Source organism: Chenopodium quinoa, unplaced genomic scaffold (genome assembly GCF_001683475.1).
Source record: "Chenopodium quinoa cultivar QQ74 unplaced genomic scaffold, ASM168347v1, whole genome shotgun sequence".
Lineage (NCBI taxonomy): Eukaryota > Viridiplantae > Streptophyta > Magnoliopsida > Caryophyllales > Amaranthaceae > Chenopodium > Chenopodium quinoa.
In genome coordinates, this window is record NW_018743977.1 from 2660757 (window position 1) to 2687882 (window position 27126).

General features: G+C 33.6%; 3 protein-coding genes across 3 annotated transcripts; all 3 read left to right on the top strand.

Annotated features, from left to right (window-relative positions):
- The first annotated feature begins 592 nt into the window (after positions 1–592).
- Positions 593–2112, top strand: LOC110689782 (major allergen Pru ar 1-like). The gene is made up of 2 exons (XM_021866587.1): positions 593–880; positions 1633–2112. The coding sequence occupies exons 1-2, from the start codon at positions 691–693 to the stop codon at positions 1926–1928; spliced, it is 486 nt and encodes a 161-aa protein (XP_021722279.1). The 5' UTR covers positions 593–690; the 3' UTR covers positions 1929–2112.
- Positions 2113–10036: 7924 nt separating this feature from the next.
- On the top strand, positions 10037–16637 carry LOC110689783 (fumarate hydratase 1, mitochondrial-like). Its single transcript, XM_021866588.1, has 17 exons — positions 10037–10271; positions 11148–11265; positions 11544–11693; positions 11813–11923; positions 12164–12247; positions 12902–13000; positions 13521–13571; positions 13654–13703; positions 14255–14336; positions 14501–14595; positions 14677–14743; positions 14884–14934; positions 15151–15246; positions 15525–15623; positions 15742–15771; positions 15853–15918; positions 16249–16637. The coding sequence occupies exons 1-17, from the start codon at positions 10120–10122 to the stop codon at positions 16333–16335; spliced, it is 1488 nt and encodes a 495-aa protein (XP_021722280.1). The 5' UTR covers positions 10037–10119; the 3' UTR covers positions 16336–16637.
- Positions 16638–23557: 6920 nt separating this feature from the next.
- LOC110689874 (zinc finger BED domain-containing protein RICESLEEPER 2-like) lies at positions 23558–27055 on the top strand. Its single transcript, XM_021866705.1, has 4 exons — positions 23558–23787; positions 25478–25649; positions 26195–26406; positions 26455–27055. The coding sequence occupies exons 1-4, from the start codon at positions 23558–23560 to the stop codon at positions 27053–27055; spliced, it is 1215 nt and encodes a 404-aa protein (XP_021722397.1).
- The last annotated feature ends 71 nt before the right edge of the window (positions 27056–27126 follow it).

Genomic DNA, 27126 nt, shown 5'->3' on the forward strand with positions numbered 1-27126 from the left:
ATACAACTTAATGTTCACGATAAACAAAAAAGTGTTTATCTGATCTAGTGACATTTCTGTAAATAAATCAGCAGCTTTTATTAAATGCGGGTCTCGCAAATGTTGATTTATTTATGAAAATGTCATGCTGACTGAGATATTTTGTTGATTTATTTATAGAAATGTAACTAGATAAATGATTTTTGTTAATCTGGAAGATTAACTGGGCTCCCTTGTTTTTAGAGAAAACCAAAAAAAAAAATAATAATAATAATAATTTTTTGAAATAAATTAGTTAAAATTAAAAACGTGCATTATTTAGTCATATAATGGCAAATTTTCCAAAATAATACACAGTCAACCATCTATCTTTATGTGGAATTCTTACAACACATACACACTTGTGCTCTCACCAACTCTTCTAAATTAACTTCGCCTAATCTTTGCTTCTTTTAGAATTCCATCATCATGTATTCTACAAAGGGCTGCTCTAACAAATCAAGACTAACAATAAAGACTTTGAAAAAACTTAGGAAATAAATAGGCAACTTCTTTTGCTTTCTTACCAACTAAATTTTCTTTTACTTAGTCTCTCAACCATTATAAATACCAAAACAAATTCTCACTATTTTGCATCATCCATTTTTCTCTCATCATCTGAAATTCACTAGCTAGTTTATTTTCGATCTTAGAAAAACGTACACTATAATCATGGGTGTCATAACTTGCACGTTGGCCGACTTCGATAGCGTTGTCGCCCCGAGCCGGTTGTTCAATGCTTTGTCCATTGACAGCCACAACTTCTTGCCAAAGGTTGTGCCTCACTTTGTTAAATCTGTCGAGTTTGTTGAAGGCGACTCTACTACTGTTGGTTGCGTCAAAAATATCAACTTCCCCGATGGTTAGTTTATCTTATCTTACAACTAATTTTCCCCTTCCCTTCTTGATTCTTATTACTGTCCCATCTTATTTGCTCCATTTTTCTTCCTTAGTTGTCCATTTTGAGTTCGTCATGTCATAAATGGTCATAAGAAATCACTACTTTACTCTCTGTCTCACTTAGTCAAATATGATGTTTTTAATTCCATAATGAATTCTCTTTTAAAAATTCAACTCAACCAAATTAAAACTTAATATAGTTTTATTAAAAAAAATAAAAACTAAATATAATTAACATACTTTTATGGGGCAAAACGGCAAACATAAGGAGAGTGTAGGAAATATATGTCATGTTTTAGATCTTCACAACTTCATCACCTAGCTTAGATTGTATGGTATTTCGTATATAATTATTTTTCCAACCAAAACTTAAATTTCTTATTAAAATTTTATTTTTAAATATAAATTTTTAGATAATTATCATTTCAAAATATTTACAATTTTCTTACAAACCGGGTCATCAACTTACTTCGATTCAAATCTAATTAACAACATTAAATTAAACAAAATTGTAACTCCATAATGATCATCTTAGTTGCTCCTTACGCGATAATGTCTATCTACAATAACCATATAAATAAGGGTCATTGTGAAATGGATAAAAATAATATATATGTTTAGATTAAAGGATCATGAGATTATAATTATGGTTATCATTTTATCATCAAACATAATAATCTTGACAAAATTTATGATGATCAATTATGTATGCAGAGGCTCCATACAGATATGTGAAAACTAGAGTGGACGAAATCGATTGTAATAACTTGTACCTCAAGTATACAAGCATTGAAGGAGATATATTTCCCGATACGTTGGAATGTGCCGTGTATGAGAACAAATACGAGGCTTCAGGCACCGGAACACACTACAAGATGGTAGCACACTACCATATGAAGGGAGACAATGTTATGGATGAAGAGGAAATTCAAAGTGCTAAACAAGGAATTCAAATGATGTTTAAGGCTATTGAAGACCATCTCATTGCCAACCCTCAAGTTTATGCTTGAATTAAATCATAATTATATTTTTAAGTTTTTTTTTAATGGTTACAAAAAAATGCTACCATTAATTAAGAACGAAATTATGTACTACGTAGTATGTGCCTGTGTGGTGCACGTCTTTGTTTATCTTCTTTATTTAATATTTATTTTTTGGATTTGAAAAAATAATGACATTCAATTGGTGAACTGAGATATGATGTTGTATGAATATGATACGCTACCTGCCTATGTTTCATATACAATTGTAAAATAAATATATAAGAAAAAGTGTGTGGAGTAACTAAACTAGTCAAAGCGATATAATTTTTTTTTTTTTTTTTTTTTATTTGATTTCTGTCAATTTTGTTCGTTATGTTGCTCTATTTAAATAATAATAATAATAATGATGATAATAATAATAATAAAATAAGAGTACAAGTCAAGGTAAAACAAAGTGGAGCGCAACTATATCAAGGAAGGGTGAACTAGTACTCCATTCGTTTTATATTGATTTCTAGTTATTGTTTTTAAATTTAAATCAAGGTACAATTCTTATATTTTAAAAAAAAAAAAATTATCATGTGTAATCTTGTTATTTTTGTTTCGATGTGTATTTGCACGATATGAATTATCTATATGATCAATATAGTATAAGGGTGACTGCAAATTGTAAATGAAATTTTCCCAAAGAATTAAATAGATCATCCTTATTAGCTAGAGTAGTTTTTAAAACAATTTGAATACCCAAACCAATACTATAATATATTTACCATCATTTTTGTTGTAATTTTTTCATCTTATTACTTAAATTTAATTCACAATAATTTCTTTTAAAAATACTAATTTAGCCCTCAAGTGTCAAGCACATGCTTTTAGCCCTCCTTAATTCTACATGAGCATGAAGACAACGAAGAGAAATATATAGGCATGCAACTAAATAATGTGAATGAAGTGTTAGTCACTTAGATAATTGTTCTGTTAAGTGAAAACATAAAATGACAAAAACATAAGAAAATCTATATATGTAGGTGCTACGCTCAAGGTTAATTAAATTACCACGATTGTATATGTTTTTTGTATACCAATGTTGTGCAAATTATCAAATTAAACTGGTTAAGAATCTTTTGTGTCAAAAAATACGTACCAAGTTATTGATTGATAATTTGATATAGATTTTGTTTTGTACTCGATCTCCCCGTTTATTTTTGGAATGCTACATGGAATCTTCAAGTTGGAGTGAGTGAAACTTAAATTTATGAACAATTTTTTATTCATGAATATAAGAAAAAACATCTTTGTGCGGGGTTTTAGCAGATTTGTCTTCACTACAAAAAAATTGTCTTTCCGTAGCGATTGTACATTCGCTACAATATACATATATGTTTGTGAAATAGTAGAGGAATCTGTATCATTATACAATCGACATAAAAAACCCATATGAAATCGATACGAAAAACATAACAATATTTATTCACCTTTTTTCTTCACATTTATAAAATTATGAAAAAACGTATCATTTACAATCGCCACTAAAACCCAAAAATTGATATGAAAACCCTTTTTTACATTGGATTTTAAAATTTTGTTTGACAAAAAGAACATAAAATATATCATAGCTTATTGGATAAACATTTAATATTAGAGATTGAGGTTGCATGTTCGAATCTTGTATACATCACATGTAGGACAACCCCAGCAAAAGCGAAAAACACTACTAAAGGCTATGGTAATGGCGGATATTGTATCGAATAACCATTTGTTGGGATTTTTTTTTTTTTGTAGCAATTACAATGGATACAAAATGTTAAAATAATTGCTACGAAAAGTTATTTTTCTTGTAATGTTTATTGTGTGGTTTCAAAATATATATATTCTTATCATTTTTTACATAAGCTATTGGGTACGGGCAGTCCACACCCAATATTTCGTGCGACGAGATACATATCATCCATGATACAGCTGCTAAAGCATCAACCAACAACTCTGACTCCGATGATGGATTACGACGATGACGCTCAAAACCCATCATAATTTGGATGATAACGATGATGACGACGACATAACGATGACTGGGCGGTTGCTGCAAGGTGGAGGAGTTGGTGATTGCGGTGCGATTGACGGTGGTGGTTGCTGGTGAGAATGGGGCTGAAATGATTGGGTAACTCAAATTCAATTGCGAAATTATTCTTAAAGATGCTCTCAATTTGGTATTAGTAGATAAGAAATTAATATTATAGGATGAAAGAGAAGAATAAGAATGAAGTTTAGAGGATAAGAGAGTTGAATTATGGAGGATGAATTTTGATTTTGGAGGTTTTAGGAGATAGAAAGGAATTATGGACATGGTGAGTGACGCTATTAATTTGATGTTTGGTGAAATTGCTAAACTTTTTGGTCTTGTATAATTATATATCTGATTTTTTGTTGGATAAATGGTTAATTACGTGAATCAGCCAACAAAATACAAATACCAGCTAATAAAAGGAACATATCAGCCAATTGATGTCTGATATAGTCAACATTAGGGACCTACATTAAACAAAACGTACCAGCCAACAAAAGGAACATATCAGCGAACAAATGAAACATATCAGCCAACAAAAGGAACATATTAGCCAACAAAAGATAAATATCAGCCAACAGAAGGAACATATCAGCCAACAAAAGGATGAAATCAGCAAACAAAAGCAACATGATAACCAACAAAATAAACATATATCAGCCAACAAAATGAAACATATATAAGCCAACAAAATATACATATCAGCCAACAAAATAAAGATATCAACCAATTAAAGAAACATATCTGTCAACTGATGTCTGATAGCAGCCAACAAAAGGAACATATCAAACATTAACAAAAAAAAAATCAGCCAACAAAAAGAATATATATCAGCCAACACAAAAAACATATCAGCCAACAAATGAAACATATTAGCCAACAAATGAAACATATCAGCCAAGCCTGCCGCACGTAATTATGTGTATTGTAGTCCGCACACAATACCTTCTCTTTTTTTATAATGCATAGTTAAAAATATCTATATTCAAACATGTGTATTGAAAACTGCAAAAAGAAAATGAATTAGAAAAATAAAAAGTAGGAATTGGAGTGAGTAATGGATTGTTTACAAAACCTAGTTTGATGCCAATTCAGATATTTAACCAATGCAAAGTAATTTTAGTTTTAGTAGACCTTTTGAGCCACATACACGAGTCAATTAAATGTATTAATTTAACTAAAATTTAATTTTAATAGACTTTTAGAACCTCATACAAAAGTCATATTTATTTTTTTACTTCTTGGTTTAATTTTGTTTGTGTTGTACCCTTTTCCATATATATTGGAATCGACTTTCAGTAGATTGATACTCATCACATTTCTTCCTTTCACTCTTTCTCTTTATTAATTTAGGGCTCTTTTTTCCTCTGATTTTAAGTTTTTTCAAAACAAAAACATGAAAACAAGAAAATCAGTTTTCAGTTTTCAATTGTTAGTATTCAAAAACTAACACGATTAGCTCAAGCAGACTAATTTAAGCTCATTATACAAGCCATACTATACAACTTCTAAAATCTAAAAAACCAAAATTGAAAACTAACCGTAATACCGAACAAGCCCTTTATTATTATTATTATTATTATTATTATTATTATTATTATTATTATTATTATTATTATTATATATATATATATATATATATATATATATATATATATATATATATATATATATACTACCTCCGGTTCAAGTTACTTGCAACAATGAGGAGTTTTGCGGACTTCTAGGCAAAACTTTTAAGGGGGTTTAATGAAAGGTAAGGGTAAGTAATTAGGTGAGTTAAAATGGAGGGAAATGTTGTAGTCTCAACTTTATGAAAAGTAAAACAAGTGGGAATATTTTTTGAGTGGGTTATTTCCCACTCAAAATTTGCTGATTTTTTAAATGGTGGGGCCCTTTTGGGTTGGGTGGGTTTTTTCCCACCCAAAAGTTCCTGTTTTGTTAAAAGGAGGGGTGAATTTTGGTACTCAACTTGTTCCCTCCTTTTTTTTCACTGAAAATTCAAACATAGTACCAAATTCCCCCAATTTTTACTATTCATCAAATTCAAATCAAAAGCCCCCTTATAAAAAGGGGACTCTCCAAATCTGCCATCATAATGTTACTTCCTGTTTCAATAGGGATTAGGGAGGGGGGGATACCATAAGTATTGTTTAAACAAAAGAGAACCGGTTAAGCTTTACAAAACAAGGCAGCCTACAAATTACATCAACCTACAGTTAGTGCATAATTAGCCTAAATTCTAATTGTTGTGTTAATCAAAAGCAGCATCCATATGTACTGAATTTGGGCTCCGTTGAAGACCGTCAAAAAACTCTAGCCGTCACTTCATCACCATTAACCATCTTGAAAAAAAAAACAAAAAAAAAACAAAAGGCAAGGGACTCTTGGCAAAGCTCTTTGAAGAACTCTTTTTTGGTTTACACTAGCTTTATGATAAGGAACAAGCAATGGCAGCATGTCAGCACTCCATAGAAGAAGCACAAATGGAATACCAAGATCCAATTCATCATGAACTAGACATGGAACAACAAGAAGCCAACAATTCAGATGCAGATGATGGTTATGATGCTGATGATGATGCTGAACATAATGCTCAAGCACATAACTATGGTAGAAACATAGGGAAATGACAATAAAAGAAAAAAGGCAACTTGTTGATAAGATCTTGCTTAACATGGAGGGGGACTCATTACCAAGAGGATTTTTATCCAACTTGCCCAGAAAACATCATGTTAGCAGGTCAACAACAACAAGATGGTTTCGGGTAATTAAAAATCACATAGAAGAGGGAGTTGTTGGATGTAAGGACAAAAAAATTAGGCAAAATTGGTCCAAAACCTAAAGAGTACACTGATGAATTTTTCACATCAGTCCCTTTGTACAAGAGAACCACAGAGAGGGGTTATGCTGTAGCCCTTCATATTTCTAAGTCAGCATTGCATAGGTTAAGGACAAAGGGTAGACTAAGAACACACACAAGCATAAATCACCCAGCACTAACATATAACCATAAGATAGCAAGAATGAAGTGAGTTTTCTTAGTCATATCAATTCCATTCCAGCTGAAGGGGACCCCACCTTCATTGATATGCAACAAGTAATACACATTGATGAGAAGTGGTTTTACATAAACCCAGAAACAAGGACATTCTATCTTCTTCCTGAGGAGGAAGACCTATACAGAGCACAACAGTCAAGGAGGTTCAAGATCAAGGCCATGTTTATGGGCATGATAGGAAAGCCAGTGTATGATGAAAACAAAAATCTGGTGCATGATGGGAAGTATGGGTTGTTTCTGTTTTTCAAGTATGAGTTGGCAGAGAAAAACAGCAAAAACAGAGAAAAGGACACATTAGAGGCAAAGGCTGTGCATAGTATAAATAAGGAAGCAATTAGGGACATGTTGTTGAACCATGTCTTGCCTACACTACATGAGCAATGGCCTTCACACTTGCCCAAGGATATTACCATCCAGTGGGATAATGCTAGACCACATCAGGTTCCACAAGATCCAGAATTCCAAGTAGCCACACAAGCCAATAGTTTCAACATACAGTTTATTTTTCAACCAGCATAGTCGCTTGTTTTACATTATAGCTGCACATGAATGTTTTACATTTAGGACTCTTCAATGTCATTCAATCACTGCAATACCAATCATTTCCTAAGAATTTAGATGATCTTATCAAGGAAGTGGACATAGCATTTGCAGAATTTGATCCTACTCTAAACAAGTGCACATGGATCACACTTCAATCATGCATATGGTTGAAGTACTAGCAAGGCAGGGTGGGAACAACTACACACCACCACACATGAAGAAGAGAAGACTGGACAGACTAGGCATACTTCCAGGTTTACTAGAAGTTGACAGGGAACTCATTGCAAATGTGGTGAAGTATCTGAACACAATATCAGTCCCAACAACTGGTCAAGATGAAGCACATATGGAAGTGGATGTAGATTGAATACAACAAAGATGCAAGGGAGCTTTTGGGGAACTCATTGACTTCCACACATAACCAGTAAAACCTAAACTTATCTTTTGCTTTGTTTATATACTGGTTAGGTGTATTTTGGTAAATACTTAGGTCACATTCTTAGGCAGTCATGTATACAAGTTAAGTAGTGTTTTGTAAAAATGACACCCTTTTGAAATTAATGAAAAAACCAACACTTTTGTACACAAACTCCATCAGAAAGGGCTTTATTTTCAGTCAAAGCATCAATTAGTTATGGTACCTCAATGGAAACCCAATTAGAGGTAACCAAAGCATCCAACCTACTCAAATAGCTATCAGATGAGTCCCTTCATCATTTGGATATTACACACTTAGATGCAATTAGGGGCAAGGGACTCAATGCATAACACCATAACAAGAACAGGGGACTCAAGGCATCACAACAGAACAACCAATAGGCCATCTAAGGTGGCTGATCAGCACCAACACAACCACAATTTGGCTCAAATGAACCCAACAAGAAGCCAAATACAGGGAGATAAGTACATAGTCAGTTAACTGCATGGGACTCAATTAAGAAAGACTTTCCAACAACAACAACTTGTAACCCAGATAGCTAAAAAATGGTAACCATAATCAATTAAGCATAACCTGTGCATAATCAGTGTAGAATCACTCAGAAAAGCATAATTACAAGGCCAAAACAGATAACCACAAGGGACTCAACCATCAACAACTAAATTAGAACATCAATCATCAACTTCTAACTCATAGCATTAACCATCAACAACAAAATCGACAGTAAAATGGTACAAAGCCAATATACAACACCATCAACATGCAACAGTTAGGGTTTTCAAGCCAAACAACAATCCAAACCACAATTAACCAAAATTCAACCAAAAAATAGTTAGGGTTAAGAATTTACGCTGCTCAATTAGTTTGGGGGAATGTAGTACTGGGGGTAGTAGATCTGAAGATAAGCCATGTACACATCATCTGGCTCAAGACCTTCAGGGAGGCCAAATCTGACGCGCTTCCTACCAGAACTTGGCCCAGCAGCACTCCCAGCCATCATAGGATGGGACTCAGGTGGCTGGAGCACTTCCCCAACAGTGGGCTCAACAAAGCTGGAGTCTGCAGTCTCAGATCCAGCATCTGCGACCTCTCAAGAAGGTTCAGCAGCCACCACAGCATCTGAGCCATCCTCAGCAGCAGGTTTCTGGACCAGATCTACGGCGGGAGTTGGTGGATCGTCGTTCTTAGATCCAGGGGCCCTTGAAGGTTTCTCCTCCTCGTCATTGAAGATATACTCCGTGAGTTTAGCCCCACAGATCCTCTTCCTCGCTATAATGGAAGCACAGCGCACTAGTTTCATGATACCAGAACCACGGCGAGGTTTGTACCTCGTAAAAGATGGACGAGGCGAAGAGAGTTTTGTAGTAGAAGGAAGGGACTCGTAGCACTGGAGATCTGGATTTTCTTCGTCAGAAGAAGCCATGGTGAGAGAGAGGAACAATCAAACAGAGGAGAAAACCCATAAAATGAAGAGAGAGAAAGGAGAGAACCCAGAAGTTGAAGAGAGAGAAAGAGCGCGTTTTGGAGAGAGAAAGAAGTTGGGGTATATGAAGAACTAGGGTTTGGGGGGTGGGTTTTCTGGAAAAATTTCCAGAATTGAATGCACTCAACCATCTTCAACATGAATTGAATGCAAATGCATTCAATGAAGGTGGTTGGGAGATGGGGGGATTTAAAAGGTTAGGGGTAATTTTGGCGGGAATGGTTAGGATAAGTAATCTGATGTTAAACATAATGAAATTAGATTAGGAGTAGTAATAAGGTTCTATAAAAAAGAGTAGTAAGGGTATAATAGTCATTTCGCAGGCAAAAACTTACTAGATAAGGAAAGAAAAAAATTTGTTGCAAATAATGTGAACCATCCGTTTTATAAAATTGTTGCAAGTAACTTGAATCCGGAGGTAGTATATTATGGTACCCATGGATGGACTTGGGCCAACATTAGTCCATAACCCCAATAACCTCAAAACAAATTTCCTTCTATTCTAGGCCCACTTCTCCAAACAATTTTAAATATACAAAAACAAAATTAAAAAATTGCAATCATTTTTCTAATTGGTCTTCTAGTTATTTTGTTTCTCTCTCTAATTTTCCCTCTACCTTTGAACACTCGATGTATCTAGCTAGTCGCCGGCTTTTTACCGGATCAACGCCGTCAACGGCGGCGGCTGCGACGGCGCTGCGTTCAACATGGCTGAGATTTTACTCGTCTTCGTTTCGTGAAGAGCGTGACACTTTTGGGCCTATCAATGTTCCCTCTGATAAGTTAGTTTGTTTTTCTCTCTTTCCTCCCTTTTCAATCATTTGTTACTTACTTGTATGATTTAGTTTTGTCGTTGTTTTTTTTTTATTATTTGTTTGATCGTATGATGTTTTTTGTTGTTTTTGAATTTCTATGATTTAATATTTGTTGCTAAGTTGTGGAAATGTTTATGAAATTGGGGTGTCATTTTTTTTTTGGGGTGATAGATCTTGTTTTTTAATAGTGAGAAGAATTGGGAGTGTATGTTTTTATAAGAATGAATTATTTTCGTGCTGATTTGTTGCTAAGCTGTATTATTTTCGTACAAGATTTAAGCAAGTTGGGTGAGAGGAAGAATGGTAAATTTTCGAGTGTTGTGATCCGTTTACCTTATCTGATTACATTGTGTTATGGAGTGTGTGAATTATTGCAATGATGTTGTAATTGTGGAATGATTCAAATGTGACAAGGTCGGCGAATTTATGGTCGTGTAATTGTTCTGTGTATCTGATATGTAGCGGTTTGTAGGTGACATTGGATAATGGGTATGATGTTATGATTGTAAATAAACCTCTTATATTTGAAAGGGCTATGTGCAAGAGCATGAGAGTAGTGAAATGGGTTGGGTTATCTTGTTAGATGTTTGCGTATTTTAAATGAGAAGTAATGAATCCGAGTACTCAAGAGTTTTTTGATGTGAGAAGAAATACAGGTTTGCTTCAGCTCAGATGTTTTTAGATATACTGAGTTTGTTGAAGTTTAGACTAGAATTAGAGCAGCTTATAAGATACTTTTACATGAACTTCCTGTTGCTTGAATTGCTTTCTGAAAATTGGTCACTATTCATCAATCATTTTGGAGCCTTACAACATTTTGGTTGTTGCGATTGAGTTTTCCAGATTGTGGGGTGCTCAAACTCAGAGATCACTACAGAACTTTGAAATTGGTGGGGACCGTGAACGTATGCCTGAGCCTATTGTTCGAGCATTTGGAATCTTAAAGAAATGCGCTGCCAAGGTATCATATACTTTCGATTTTTTTTTTCCCACAAAATGTCATACAACATCTTGTACTTGGTTCCCTTGGAATGATCTTCTCATGACTGTATAAAACGCAGAAAAAATAATCTCCATTGCTTGGCGATTTCCACATTCTTCAAAGAAAGTTTGGGTTTTTTCATTTGTATCATGGTGGCAACTCAAAAATCATATGTCTTAGCTTGTATAGATCATGACTGGCAATCTAGTTAGCATTCTAGACTTAGCTTAATTACTCCTAATGATGTATCGCTGCAGGTGAATATGCAATATGGCCTTGATCCAACAATAGGAAATGCAATAATGCAAGCTGCCCAGGAAGTGGCTGAGGGAAAATTAAATGATCATTTCCCTCTTGTAGTGTGGCAAACTGGCAGTGGCACACAAAGCAACATGAATGCCAATGAGGTTAGTGCTCTTAGGCTACTTCAAGATATTTAATGAACTTGTGAAGCTTTCATCTTTTCTTCTTTGGGATGTATGTGTTACCTATATTTTTTGTGTTGATAATGTATGCTTATGTGCAGGTTATTGCGAACAGGGCAGCTGAAATCCTTGGACATACACGTGGTGGGAAATTTGTGCATCCTAATGACCATGTAAATAGGTCACAGTCCTCTAATGACACTTTCCCAACTGTAAGTGCTTTTCATTGTGTTAGTTCTTCTTGTTTGGTGTGACATTATATCTGCATCTCAATGTAAATCTATTAAAGGATGTGAAGGTTCTTCTAAATGGCTAAGTTCCACTTCAAGATTGTGTGGCTAAATCCCACTTCAAGATGGTGTCGGTTCTGACTGAGATGGATGATGCATTAGTTTCTGCATCCAAATTATTAGTTTCTTGTCACTGGTGTTGCCTTGTCACTTTCTGTTCAGGTGATGCACATTGCAGCAGCTATGGAAATAAATTCGCGATTTGTGCCAAACTTGAAGAATTTACATTCTTCACTTCATGCTAAAGTGAGTGATTCTGAAGTCTGATTTAAAAATTTTGTGCAGAGCTAATTGAGAAATGCATGATAAATCCATTATCCTCCCTCCCCCCCCCCCCCCCCGCCCCCTTACATGGCAATTTGCAGCAGCACACAAAGACAACTTGCAGTACAACTTACATGTTTCCTTTATTTGTTTATTTGGTGCATTGCTGCACTTTGAAGAGCTCTTGGTAAAGCCTTGTTGATCTTTTGGTTTGTGAGAAAATGGAAAAGTTAGGGCTGCACTGTTTTTTGATAATAATAATAACAGAATCCTTGGAAGGCTGAAAGCCGCTGAATCATACTTTTTGCAGCTGTAACGTGTAATGAGTTATACATAATTTCTAATAATATAATCAAATGGCTGTATTGATGTAACAATGATGCTTGAAGGAGATGTATGTCAAAAATAACATTCTTAGACTATGTACATTAGAATGATTCTTGTAATAAGAAAGGCATTGAGCAAGAGCTGATGAAACTAATGCAAATAACAGCTAACAGGAGTAACAGCCTAACATCCATAGATTTTCCCTGTGTAGTTCTTTCTGCATGGTTATTACTCTATCGGTGCTATGTGTACATTATTTTCTTCTTTTTTGTGGTTTAGTTACTGATTTGTTTTTCATGCTTTTTATAGTCTGTTGAATTTAAAGATATAATTAAGATTGGGCGTACTCATACTCAAGATGCAACACCTTTGACTCTTGGCCAAGAGTTCAGTGGCTATTCTACACAAGTGAGTAATTTGCTTTTTATATCCTTATTCTCATAAGTTTTCTCCTCCTCTACCTCCCCCCATCCCCCTCTTCTTCTTCAGCATATTACCCCCCCCCCCTTTTTTAATGATTAGTATTATTTGGTCCTATGTCTTACGTGGTGATCTTTGGATCATTTGCAAGTAAACTTGTCATTACACTTGGGATTTAAATGGTTGACTTCAATTTAACTTGATTCAATCCTTTTTCTATTAATAATTATGCTTGGTGAATTCAGAAAGAAATAATAAATGTCCCCTTTATGCTAAGGCTTCTTACCTAGATATGGGTTGTCCTTCATAGCTTCTTAATTGATGCTTGCTACACTTGAATGTTGATTCAACTAAATCATATGGAGCTACCCCCTATGCGAATGTACATGTAAATTGAATGCATGTGAGATATAATAAATGGAATGATTGTAACATTTGTTTTTAGCAGACATTCTGGCCCGTTTATATCTTATCTGCAGGTTCTCTTACCTTTTTCTTGTGGTTTCAGGTCAAGTATGGAATCGATAGAGTTCTACGCACTCTGCCTCATATGTATCAGGTAGAAACACTCAGCTTTTTTCCCCCTTTTTTCAACTTATTCTGTTACTTTGCCACTATTTACAATTTTACTCTTTTGGCAGCTTGCACAAGGAGGCACTGCTGTAGGGACTGGATTAAACACAAAGAAAGGGTATGTGATCCTCATAGTATCACAATGTGCTTAATTATTGGAGTAATCACATAAGAGTATCAAAAAGTTCTCAGCTACCTTTTGTGTTTTATGAACCGAGTGCCTTCACTTGCCTAATTTCCAACCTCAGAGAATGTCAGAATTATCAACCTACTAGAGTTTGCTGAATATCATACAGACTGTTGTGGATGCTTGTGGTAGTATGCATTTTATGATAATGTTTTTTTTTTCTGAAAAAATGTGTTGGGTTTATATCCGTCAGATTAAGTTGTTGGACGTTTCTTTTTTTTTTTTTTTTTTTTGGGGGGGGGGGGAGGTGGGGGGGTGCTTAAAGAATGGATTCTCAGGGAAATAGATAATTGAGACAGTTTCTTTTTCCTTAACAAAACCCACAGATATAAAAATGATCTGTGTAGCTACATATACAGAGTGTTTGTGGGAAGAATAAGTGGCATATGATTGTTTAAATGCTATATCGGTTTATGTGGTAATACACTTTGCACTCCATCTGTGTAATATAATAAATTGATCTTCCTTTAAATATCTTTCAGGTTTGATGTTAAGATTGCTGAAGCTGTTGCTGAAGAGACCAACTTACCGTTTGTTACTGCTGAAAACAAATTTGAAGCATTGGTTAGTGTCTGATGCCTCATTTCCTTTTTTTTTTGTTTAGTTTGTTCTGTATTCGGTATATTCACTGTGAGATTTTTTTGTTTACTTGTATCCTCTGATTTCTGCACTTATGGGATTAAGGCTTTGATTGATTTATTGAATCCTCTGATTTGATGATTTGTTAGGCTGCCCATGATGCTTTTGTTGAAACAAGTGGTGCTCTCAACACTGTTGCTGCTTCTCTAATGAAGATCGCTAATGATATACGATTTCTAGGAAGGTATGATTTCTGAAACAATTGGACCTGCTATTTTCATTTTCGTGATTATTATGGTTTTCTAATTGTTTGCTGTTTATGCAGCGGTCCACGATGTGGTCTTGGTGAATTAATTCTTCCAGAAAATGAACCAGGGAGCAGTATTATGCCTGTAAAGTCCTTGTCTATCATTGATCTTTCTTTATGTCATATCCCCCCCCCCCTTCCCCTTTCAATTCTTATGTAAATCAATTCTCATTATTAGGCCAAAAATAGTATTTAGTTCTAAGCATCTTACTTTATCTATTACAGGGGAAGGTTAATCCTACACAGTGTGAGGCTATAACTATGGTCTGTGCTCAGGTAAAGATAACATAGTTCACTGTGTTTCATTGAAGCTATTTGAAGGACAGGAATACCATGCTTTTCTTACATAATTTGCAAAAATTTTAACCTGTATTTTGCTATCAATTTGGTTGTCATATCATATTCATGGATAGAATTGCCTTGATTTACAAGGGAAATTTACTTTTTGTTGGTCACAACATTGTCATTGATCTTCCAGATGCTTACTCACAGGTAATGGGAAACCACGTAGCAGTAACTGTTGGAGGCTCAAATGGTCACTTTGAGCTAAATGTTTTCAAGCCCCTCATTGCAAACGCTCTTCTACATGTAAGTTTTATCACTCCGTTATGGTCATATTCATGCCCTTTTTTTTTTATTTATTTTTTTTTTATTTTTTTTTTTAATTTGAAGTAATGTGCAAAGCTTTCATCAAGCGCTCAGGTCTGTGCAGTTAAAATCCTGCAATAACAGATTGAATGTTTATCTAATTGATTCTTGATTTGATATGCAACAATTGTCTGTTACTAGGTGTGCAAACACCTGCTCTGTTAAGATTATAGTATGTATTGATTGTATTCCTTATTTTTTTCTGATTTCGCTTCCAGTCAGTGAGATTGCTGGCGGATGCATCTGCTTCTTTTGAGAAGAATTGTGTTAGGGGAATTCAAGCCAATACGGAGAGAATTTCTAAGTTGCTAAATGAGGCAAGTGCACTGTAGTAACGTTGAACTAATTTCTTCAATGACTTATCTAATATCTTTGGATGGCAAGCTTAACTGATATTTCTTAATTTTCGTGATGTGTTGGCATATATTCTTGCAGTCGCTTATGCTTGTGACAGCTTTGAACCCTGTAAGTTATTGCTGGCCCCTTTACTCTTGATGGTTTCATATACTCTGCTTCCTTTACTGACCATCTATGTTCGTGTCTCAGAAAATTGGTTATGACAATGCTGCTGCAGTTGCCAAAAAAGCACACAAAGAGGGAACTACATTAAAGGTAGTAATTGTTCTCCTTGACTAACAATTTTCTATGGATCAGCTTCTTATATTGCTCCTTTTTTGTGGCCATTCACCAATCGACGGCTGTACCTTAATATTATATGCATCTAAAATCACAAGATAGATTGTATTTCTGTTAATCTTTCCTGAAGATTGTGATTACACTTAAAAATTTTGAAAAAGAGGTGCAGAAGTCCAGTTAACAATTATATTCTGTGGTCATTAAGCATTCATCTTCTTAGATGAAGAAGATGAATTTTGCAATTTTGTGCCTTCAAAAATAAAACTGGGTTGAAATGCAACCATAACAAACCAATCTGCCTTGCAGGATGCTGCGTTGAAGCTTGGAGTTCTTACAGAGGAAGAGTTTTACCAGCATGTCGTGCCTGAGAAAATGATTGGTCCCTCTGACTAGTGCTGAAGAAATTTTTTAGCTTGAAGCATACTGTTGACTGAAGCCGAGTATTTTTACCCAATTTTGTCGGTTGATCCCAATTATAAAGTTGGATTTGGGAATAATAATCCAACAACAATGCAACGCAAGCAAGCATATTGTGGCTTTCTTATTGAGTGGTCTGGGGTTTTGCTGGTTTGTTAGAGCAGGCACAATGTTGGATAGTCATTTAACAAGGAGAAAGGCCCCTTATTGTTTGATTAAAGTAATAATGAAATTGCAATCCATCATTTATCTTCCAATATCATTTGGATTCTGATCTAGTTTCTTTTTCATGGTCATTGGCATCATTGCATCAAACAGGTTCTTTGTTCGGGCAGTATAATACTCCGTACTATTCTTTGCTATTTAACTGAGGTTACGCACCCCAATTATGGTGGAATTCATGGAAAACGGTTAAGGGGGGAATTTATTTATTTATTTATTTTTAAAAAAATCGATTTTATTTTAGTTTATTTTTTTGTATTTTATTATTTTTTACCAATAGGGTGTTGACTCTTGGGTCCTCAATCGGGAAACAGCCCGAAACAACCTGGAATAGAGGAGGAGGTGGTGATACTGATTTTGTGTTTTGGGATGGTATTTTTTTAATTTCATAAATAAAACGGACGATAAATTTAACAAGTGGTGTATTTGAGATGGGTTTCTTCAATAAATTTCCTTTTTCTTATTTATATGGAGTAAAACACAAAAACTTGTCAAAGTATAGTGAATAACTGAATACAAAGTATATGAATAGTGTCAAAATATGTTAACTAATTTAAAGCGAAAGAAGTATATAATAGTTTTTTTTTTTATTATTGAAACATAAGTACTAATTAGTAAAAAAATTATTCCAATTTAAAAAATAATTTACAATATGAAGATAACATGACCAAATTTAAGTTCAATAATATATTACCTTTGTTTGTTTTAAATGTTACACTTTAACCAAAAACGCATGTCAAGACACGACTTTGACCATTATTTCTCTAATTATTTTCTTAGTTCTTTTTTACTTGACTTGTTTTATTTATCACGCTTGCCATGCAGAACGTTAACTATCGGTAACTTTAATTCTCAATGAGTAAAAATTATAAATGTTATTAATTATGATACTACTTATTGAGACGATTTTAAAAAAGATTGGAATATGGTTTCCTTTACATATAATTCGCAAAAAAAACGATCAAAGGAGGGGGATGTGAATAATGCAAAAGTCAAAGCAAGTCAAATATATAAGAACAGATGAAGTATATGCTAGTAAAAAAAAAATATATTATGAAAGTATACATGTGACAAATCCAACAATATATTATATAATAACATTTATAACTTCTATATTAGTTAAATATCCAAGTAAAAACCATTAGAAGGGAGATTGTTTGTATACACCCGGGTGCACGATGCACCCAAGGGTATTTATTTGCTCATTTAATGATAAAATGAGCAATAATCATCGTAATGAGCAAACAATACCCTTGGGTGCACCATGCACCCGGGTGTATATAACAGTTTCTACCATGGATAGGGAAAAAAGTCAAATTGTAACACATAATCACATACAACGGAGGGAGTACTTCCTCCGGTCAAAGATATTAAACTAGGTAGACAAGTTAATTGATTGAAATAAATATACCACCGATAAGAAAAACATAAAGTATATATGTATGTTGTTAATCATATTAGCCAACAAAGGACGCATATCAGCTATTAAAATAAACATATCAGCCAACTGAGGTCTGATTTCAGTGGACATTAGGGACATATCAGACATTAATAAAAGCGTATCAGCCAACAAAAGGAGTATACCAATCAACAAAATATACATATCAGCCAACAAGAGGAATATATCAGCCAACAAAAGGTACTTATCAGCCGACATAAGGAATATATCAACCAACAAATGAAGCATAATAGCCAACAAAAGGATGAAATCAGCAAACAAAAGCAACAAGTAAGCCAACAAAATAAATATATCAGCCAACAAAATGAAACTTATAAGCCAACAATTAAAATATACATATCATCCAACAAAATAAAGATATCAGCCAACTAAAGAAACATATTAGCCAACTAATGTCTGATAGAAACCAACAAAAGGAACATATCAGCCAACAAAATGAATATATTAGCATACACAAAAATCATATCAACCAACAAATGAAACATATCAGCCAACAAGTAAAATATCTCAACCAAGTTTGCCGCACCAAATTTGCATGCGGCAGTCCGCACCCAATACATTCTCTAAGAAAAATTTGTTAAATTTTTAGGGTTAAAATTCAAAGCTTAACTTGTCGGTTTATCTTTTCTAATCACTTACTCAAATCATGAAGGTGTGTTGCAATTAAAGAGCTGTCAATTCCTAACCTAGCTCAACCCGAACATGACACGAAGAAATTGAGAGAAACCCAAACATGACCCTACCAGGCCCAAACAACTCGAACTTAATCCGACCCATTTATAATACTCCCTCCGCCCACAATTATCTACAACATTACCTTGCCCAAATGGGTGCTCTCTATTATGTGCAACAAATTTTTTTCTTTCCTCTTTTAGTAAATTTTAAAAAGTAAAAAGACCACCTTACCCTTACTTTTATTTTATAACTTTATTTAGCATCTTTTAATTACACTCAATTTTCCACCTTTTTCCCGCTCATAAAAGGGGACCTCAATTTTTCACCTTTTTTCCACTCACTTTAACCCACCCAAAAACAAAAAGATAAGGGACCACTTATTTCCCATCTTTTTTCCACTTAATTAAACCCACCCAAACTTAATTAAACTCCATTAAAAGTTTTGCTTAGGAGTCAGCAAAAAGGACGTTTGGTGCAGATAATCGTGGGTGGAGGAAATACAAAATATCTTGTAATGATATTAAATTCTTACACTATTTGAAAATAGTTATATATTAACTAAAAATGCTTATAGAGCAAGACTTAAAATTAAGACCAACAAGTACTCCCTCTGTTTTTTTAATAAGCTAGAGTTGGATTCACATTTGTCGAGACACAATTTTGACCATTTATATCTTTAATTATAGGTTAGTAAAAATTATGAAATTTTTATTTATATAAAAATAGACATTATGACAAATCAACAACATATTATATGATCATATTTATATGTTACATATTGGTAAAAAAAATTAAGTCAATGATGACCTATGAATAGTGGAATTTTCCAACTCTAGCGTATAAAAAAAATGGAGGGAGTATTAAGTAACAAGTCTTACCATCTTAGCTATTTATTTATTGTGCTTTTCTACCAACAAAATTATAGTTAACCTGAATAACATAACTAGTGTTTACAAATCTTTTTTCAAGTCTTGAAATTTCAGGATGATTATCAAAATGCTGAGAAAAACAGTCGAACATAATTAGCAAACTAAACAAGTATAAATAGCATATCGGAACACCACTTGGACCACACACTAGTTGCAAAGTTGAAAAAAACAAACGAAGTACTCAAGAACCTAATTTTTCAAGTGAACTTTTTTTTTGGGCAAGGGGTTATTGATGTATTCATTTTATATAGTATTTTATCCCCGTCCCGTGATCATAGTTAGGAGTATTTTTGGCTCTTTAGAGCCAATTTTATTACTAATATGCGTTTTCTAGTGTTTTCGTATGGAGACGAGACGCATTTCTATGATCGTGTTCCGAAGCCCTAGGCCGTATTTGAGAAATCAATTCGGTGATTAAGGGCTCGATGAAGTGAATAGGAGCTTGGGAAAATTGGACTTATGAGAAGATTTGTTTTGGGCCAAGAAATTAAAGCCCAAAAGAAAAGAAGAAGAGAAAAAAGGCTAGCCCAAGCAACGCCCGACCAGGCCATGGCTCGCCCGAAGGCGCGCCCGGCCGGGCAAGAAGAAAAAGGAAGGGGTAGGCTTCGCCCGGATGCGCGCCCGACCGGGCGCGAGCTACGCATTAGAGTGAAAAAAGGCGCGCCCGGCCGGGCAGTGCCTCGCCCGACCGGGCGCGTGTTTCTGGAAGATATTATTTAGTTTTTTTTATTATTTTCTTTTATCTTTATCTTTTTGAGGATTAAGTTAGTATAAATACGTTTTGTAATTAATTCTTTAGTACGTTTTTCATTAGCTTAATTAGATTTTCTTAGTTTTAAAGATTGGATCTTTGTATTCTCCCTTGTTTTTAGACTATTTTCTCTCTCTATTCTATTTCCTTAATACAATTCATACTTTCGTTAATTCTTGGTACGATTTCTTCCTTGCTTTTATTTTCCGCAATTTAATTAATTTGTTTATTTTATGCCTTGTTTAATTATCATGTTTAGTTTAGATTTAATTATGTGTGAGTAGATTTTATTCTAGGGTTTTGGGGATCCATGAATAATACGAAGGGGTAATTTATTATAATCTATTATTGATGATTGATTAATTTTCTATTGATTGATTTAATGCTATGCAATTAGATTTGGCCAGGTTTAATTGTATGAGTTATGCAATGTTGATTCGAGATTCGAGAGATGAGAATTGATATTTAGGCTTAGTTTCAATAGGCATGTTAATCTATTAATGGTTAGGTCGAGATTCGAGCGATGAGATTTAATACGAGTAGATTAATTATGTGATTATAATACGTAGCGACAGCCCTTTATAATCTGGTTAATTTATGCATTGATAATTGATTGTATGTTTTACCCTAGAGTATTATTTATTGGTGAACCTATACCCTAGAGCTTTTTATTATTGATATCTCCTTAGATTTATTTGCTTAGTTTCATTATTAGTTAATTTACACAAATACAATTTTGATTACTTAATAATTTGGACTATAATTATTGATTAGGAATAGAAGAACCTTGTTTCCCTGTGGATTCGACCCTACTTCCCTATCTACTTAGTTAGTGGACTTAGGTAATTCTTTTGATTAGGTGATACGACTAGATCTAGTCAGTTATTCAGACCTCAAAGTGAATAAGCCGCTTCTCAATTCTCCTCCTCCCTCTGTTCTCAACGCCACCGACTCACCTCCGCCATCATCGCCCTACGCCACCTTCACACCTTTTCCGCTGCCTGCGGCAGTGCGACTGTAAGTTCTCTCTCCTCAAACTATTCATGCATCATTTGATATTATTCCAATGTCAATTTATATTGATTACATATTTCTAATTACAATTTCCCACCTTATGTAAATTCCTTCCTTTTAGTGTAATGGGTTCAAAATTCAAGCTTTTATTTTACAATAATGTCGATTTTTCTTCTTTGTTTAATGATTATTTAAGTACAACATAGCAATCTTTATGTTTTCATATTTTTGTTTTCTGAGCCGTTTTTGATAAACTTTTACCATAAATTGTAATTATGTTATAACAAATAATAAATTCAAGTGGGATCTTATTAGATGTATGTCTATATAAATTTTTAGATTATTAAGTTTTTATAAATTTATGTCTTACTCAGAAGAAAAAAAGTTTTAAGTTATGCTTTGAAAATCGTGTAAAGTCAAATATAGCAACTAAAAAGAAAAGGAGTGAGTATAAGATAAGAAAATGACTTAGCTAGGAAGCTAACAATCAATGCCATGGAAGATTTAGTACGTTCACTAATAAGAATGAGATTTGATACAAAGATGAATGATTGACAAAATAAATGCATCAGCTCTACATTAGTCAGTTTACGTATGATCAATTAATGTTATACAGAGTACCAAAATTACTAAGATCAAAAGACAAACCAAATAGATAAGACTAATATCTAATGATAAATTAATAATAAGCTATGATAAATATGCAGATGCAAGTAATCTCGATCTTCATGTAATAAATATATACTAGCCGTACTCAAAATATAAACCCAATAAACTCAATTGAAATAAAACTTGGTCTGTTTTTTGTAAAAAAGAAAATTGTTAAAAAGGTTTAGAGTGGGTAACAAAGTAAGAACATATTATAGAATAAGGTCTTAAAGGGTATGATGGGAATTAAATTCGAAGTAGGCTTGTACTTAATTGAAAGCAACAATTGTGTTAATATAAATAGGGGAAGGCATGTTAACCCACCTCAGAAATGAGAGTTTTTTTTTTTAGAAGATCTAGGAGAGCACGCAATAATTCAAGTAATCCTTCTATTTTCAAATAATCTGATAATTTATTGTACTAATCTGTTAATTTATTTCACTAATCTTTGAATTCATTGCACGAATTTATTAATGTGTTTCATCAATCTGATACCCTTTATTTTTTTTCTATTTGTGTTGTTTGGTGTAACTTAGCGCGCAATCCAAACTCAAACTCGCTTTTACGTATTCGTTGCCTCGTCGACGCCAACTTTCAGGTATCCTTTCTTAATAATATTGTATTATTATTAATCTGATGTTTGATCATTTTGATTTGTTGTTAATTGTTGTTTATATTACATGATGATGGTTTTTTAGACTTAACATATTCAAATGTATATAATCTTGATTCTTGAAATGATCATTTTGATTTGTTTTTAATTGCTGAATATTTTTTTGGGTGTACGTAACGACGCCACCGCTAAGAAACATACAAGAAGTACTCTAAAACAGCACACCTTACTACATGATTTTTTTTTAATATACGATATTTGTTTATACAATGTTTTTTATATTTAATATATTCAAATGTGTATAATCTTGATTCTTGAAATGATCATTTTGATTTGTTGTGGATTACTGAATTTTTTTTGACGCCAAGAAACATACATACTAACAAGTACTCTCCGTATCTGATCTCCTAAAAACAGCACACCATATTATTACATGAATTTTTTTATACGATGTTTTTTAGATTTAATATATTCAAATGTGTATAATTAATCTTAATTCTTCAAATGTGTATAATCTTGATTCTTGATATAATTTATGTAACAATATGTTAAATGTTGTTAATTGCTGATTTTTTTTGGGTGTAACGACGCAAAAGAAACATACAAATGTATATAATCTTGATTCTTCAAATGTGTATAATCTTGACTCTTGAAATGTGTGTTGTTCTTTGGGATTGGCGAACTTAAGAGTAAATGATGTAATAATATGTTAAATGATGATTTTAAATGTATACTTAAATAATATTAAGAATTTATGTAACTTTCGGGCTGTGTTTTTCTGATGTAGGATGCATTTGAGTAAACGTGTGGTAAAACGCTCACTTAGATCTTTTTGTCCCCCTAACTCAAGCCTACTGCTTGTGGGTCCTGGTAATATCCTGGCAATTATGGGGTTTGAGAAAACTGCTACCTTCGATATTGCTAGATTGACCCTCTACGAAACCAAGTATAATCAGAAACGCTTGGTTTCAGTATTGCTGCCTAGTGTTTTGACCTCCGAGGAACTCTCTTCTTTGAAAAATTTCGATGCCCTGTTGTATGTCGTCGATGCTGTGCAAGCTAGAAGTGATGTCATTTATCTCCAAGTTGTTGATGCCCATATAACCTCAATTACCAAGTGTTTTGACCATTTGTTCTTCTTTGTTTAATGATTATTTAAGTACAACATAGCAATCTTTATGTTTTCATATTTTTGTTTTCTGAGCCGTTTTTGACATTTTGAAGGCCCAGGGCAAAATGATAGTTAAAAAAATCATTAATTATATAATTGTTAAATAGTTATGTAATTTGTTAATTCGTAAAATAATTTTATATAATTTGTAAAATACTTTCTCCCTTTCTTTAATTGCACCATTTGGACATTTTCATTCACACTTCTCTTTTAACCTTCTTTTGTGATTTATCCGTTAGAAAAAATAATGATTAAATATTATATTTTTATATTTACTTAAATAAATAATTAGTAATCATCAATAAATAATAATCAATCAATTATCCATGAATATATATTTCAACAACTATATACTTTATGACACACTAAAAAAATTCGTGTTGATTCTTGGTGTGATAATGCACCATTCTTTTATTGACTTTTTTATCATTCTCGTATGGAAAATATTTGTATAAAATAGAAATACATATACAGATGATTAGTAAAAGGAAAGTCTAATATAATAAAATAATGAAAAAAATAACCACAATAAGTCGAACTTTAGGTGATCTTCCAATATCAAGTCAACTTTAATAAATTAAAAAATAAGTCTAACATTGATGTCTATATTCCATAAATAGTTTAAGTACTAGATTTGACTTGTGACAGGTCAAACAAGTCATCAATTGACTTATACTATAATTAACTCTCAATGAAATAAGAATTGACTTAATTAAAAACAAAATATAGCTTAATATTAATTTTAAATACAAAAAATTATTTTTAATTTTAATGATAATAAATAATTTTTTAAAAAGATTGGGGTGTCGGGTTGGTGTAGAGGGCTGGGTGGTCATAGGTAGGGGTGGAACGAATTTGGTTTAAAACCGAACCGAACCAAATAAGAAATATGGTTCGGTTTTTTTTTCGAAAGTGTTTCGGTTTGTTTTGAAAAAAAAAATATTTTGTTTTTCGGTTTGAGAAATTGAAAAATCGAAAAAACCAAAATTTCGGCCTAAACCGCCTAGCCCAACACTGATTTTACCCTAAGTATATAAAGCAAAAAAAAACCTAATCTAACATTCATCCTTCTCAGCCTCTCACTCACCTACTCTTGTACTCACTGAGTCATTGACATCCAACTAGTCGACCACCGTCCACCGGCGTCCGATCACTGTCTAGCGTCCACCATTCACCCACTCCACTGTCCAATGGTATGCTTTTAAGTTTTAATCTTTGCATATCAATTGCAATTATACTTGCGTATTGAGATTATGCATTTATGCTTGATTTACATATTATACTTGCGATTATGCTTGATGTTCATGCAATGATGCTTCATGTTCATGTTGATAGTGCGATTATGCTTCATAATTTCATAAATTGATGAAAAATATTTAGGAAAGTATAGATTAGGTTAAGAAATCAAATTAACGACTACAATTACTTATTTTGGAACAATTTCTGAATTATTTTCGAACAATCCTTGACTTACTAATTAACGAATAACGACTACAATAAGAAGAATTTCGAATAATTATTGATTCTTTGCTAAACTGCTACTGTTTTGCTCACTGCTACTCCTAGTCTGCTATTGCTTTGCCGAATTGCTTTATGCTACTACTTTGCCCTATTAATTGGTTTTTTTATTTCCTAGGCCAATGACAACCAATGTGGGTGGTGTTCCTGACCAGCCTCAATCCGAACATGAGACTGACCAAGTCTCTCAAAATCAGAAAAAAGAAGAGAGAGCAAAAAAGAAGAGGATGAAAGAGCGCTCTGATGTTTGGGAGCACATTGTTAAAGAAGATTTACCTTCTGGAAGGCAGGCAACTTGCAAGTATTGTGGGATGAGCTACAAGTGTGGGGCAAAGAAAAACGACACTAGTGTGTTATGGGCTCATATTTCGCGATGTCGTAAGTATCCCTTCAACACCCCTAAAGATTCCAAACAAAGTATGCTTTAATTTCATTCAAAAGTGCTAAGGTACCAAGTGGTGGTACTAGTGGGTTGACATACTACAAATTTGATGCTAGTAGTATTAGAAAAGCTTTTGTCATTTATGGTGATTGTTGATGAACTTCCATTTAAGTTTGTTGAAGGTATAGGTTTTAGACACTTTTGCGGTGTAATGGAACCTAGATTTAAGTTCTCGAATTATAGTAGCCAAAGATTGTTTTGAAACATATTTAACTGAATAACGAAAGCTGAAAAATGTGTTAGAGAGGTGTAATTCAAGAGTTTGTTTAACCACTTATACATGGACCTCTATACAACAAATCAATTACATGTGTGCTTGACTGTCCACATTATTGATAATGATTGCAAATTACACAAAAGTATTCTGAATTTTTGTCCTATTTCTAGTCATAGAGTGATGATATTGGCAAAGAAATTGAAAAGTGTTTGCTTGATTGGGGGCTTCAAAAAGTCATGTGCATAACTGTTGACAATGCTAGCTCAAATGATACTGCAATTGGGTATATGAGATGGAAAATGAATGGATGGAAAACTGGGGTTCTTAATGGCCGTTTCATTCACATGCGTTGTGCTGCACACATTATCAATTTAGTTGTTTCTGATGGGTTGAAAACTGTTAATGAGTCGGTTTAACGTGTTAGGCATGTTGTTAGGTTTATCAAACAATCTCCTGCTAGGTTGCAAAGGTTTAAGAAATATGTCTTAGATGAAAAAATCAACACAAAAAAGGGATTATGCCTTGATGTGCCTACTAGGTGGAACTCCACCTATTTGATGTTGAATACTGCTATTGAACTTGAGGATGCTTTTGAGAGGTATTCTGAGAAAGACCCTCACTATGTTATTGATTTGGACGAGAGGGATGGTAAGGGTAGCCATGATTCTGATGATTGGAATAATATGAGAAGATTTTCTGAGTTTTTACAAGCCTTTTATGATCTGACCTTGCATGTCTCTGGCTCTTTATATGTCACTTCGAAATTGTTTACACATAAATTGGTGAGTGTTGCTGTACTTTTGAAAGATTTGGTTTCAAGTGATGATTTGGATATGTGTCTTATGGCTTGTAGAATGAAAGAAAAATATGAAAAGTATTGGGGTGATCCAGAAAAAATAAACCTCCTGATTTTTATTGTCGTTGTCCTTGATCCTCGGTATAAGCTTGATTATGTTGAGTGGATGATAACTGAAATATATGATCCTATTGTTGCTTCAAAGTTGGTTAGTGAAGGAAGCTTTGAATGCTTTGTATGAGGAGTATCGTGTTTTTTCATCTAATGATGTGAATAGGGAGGAAGTGTCTTCAAGTAAGGATGACAAAACTC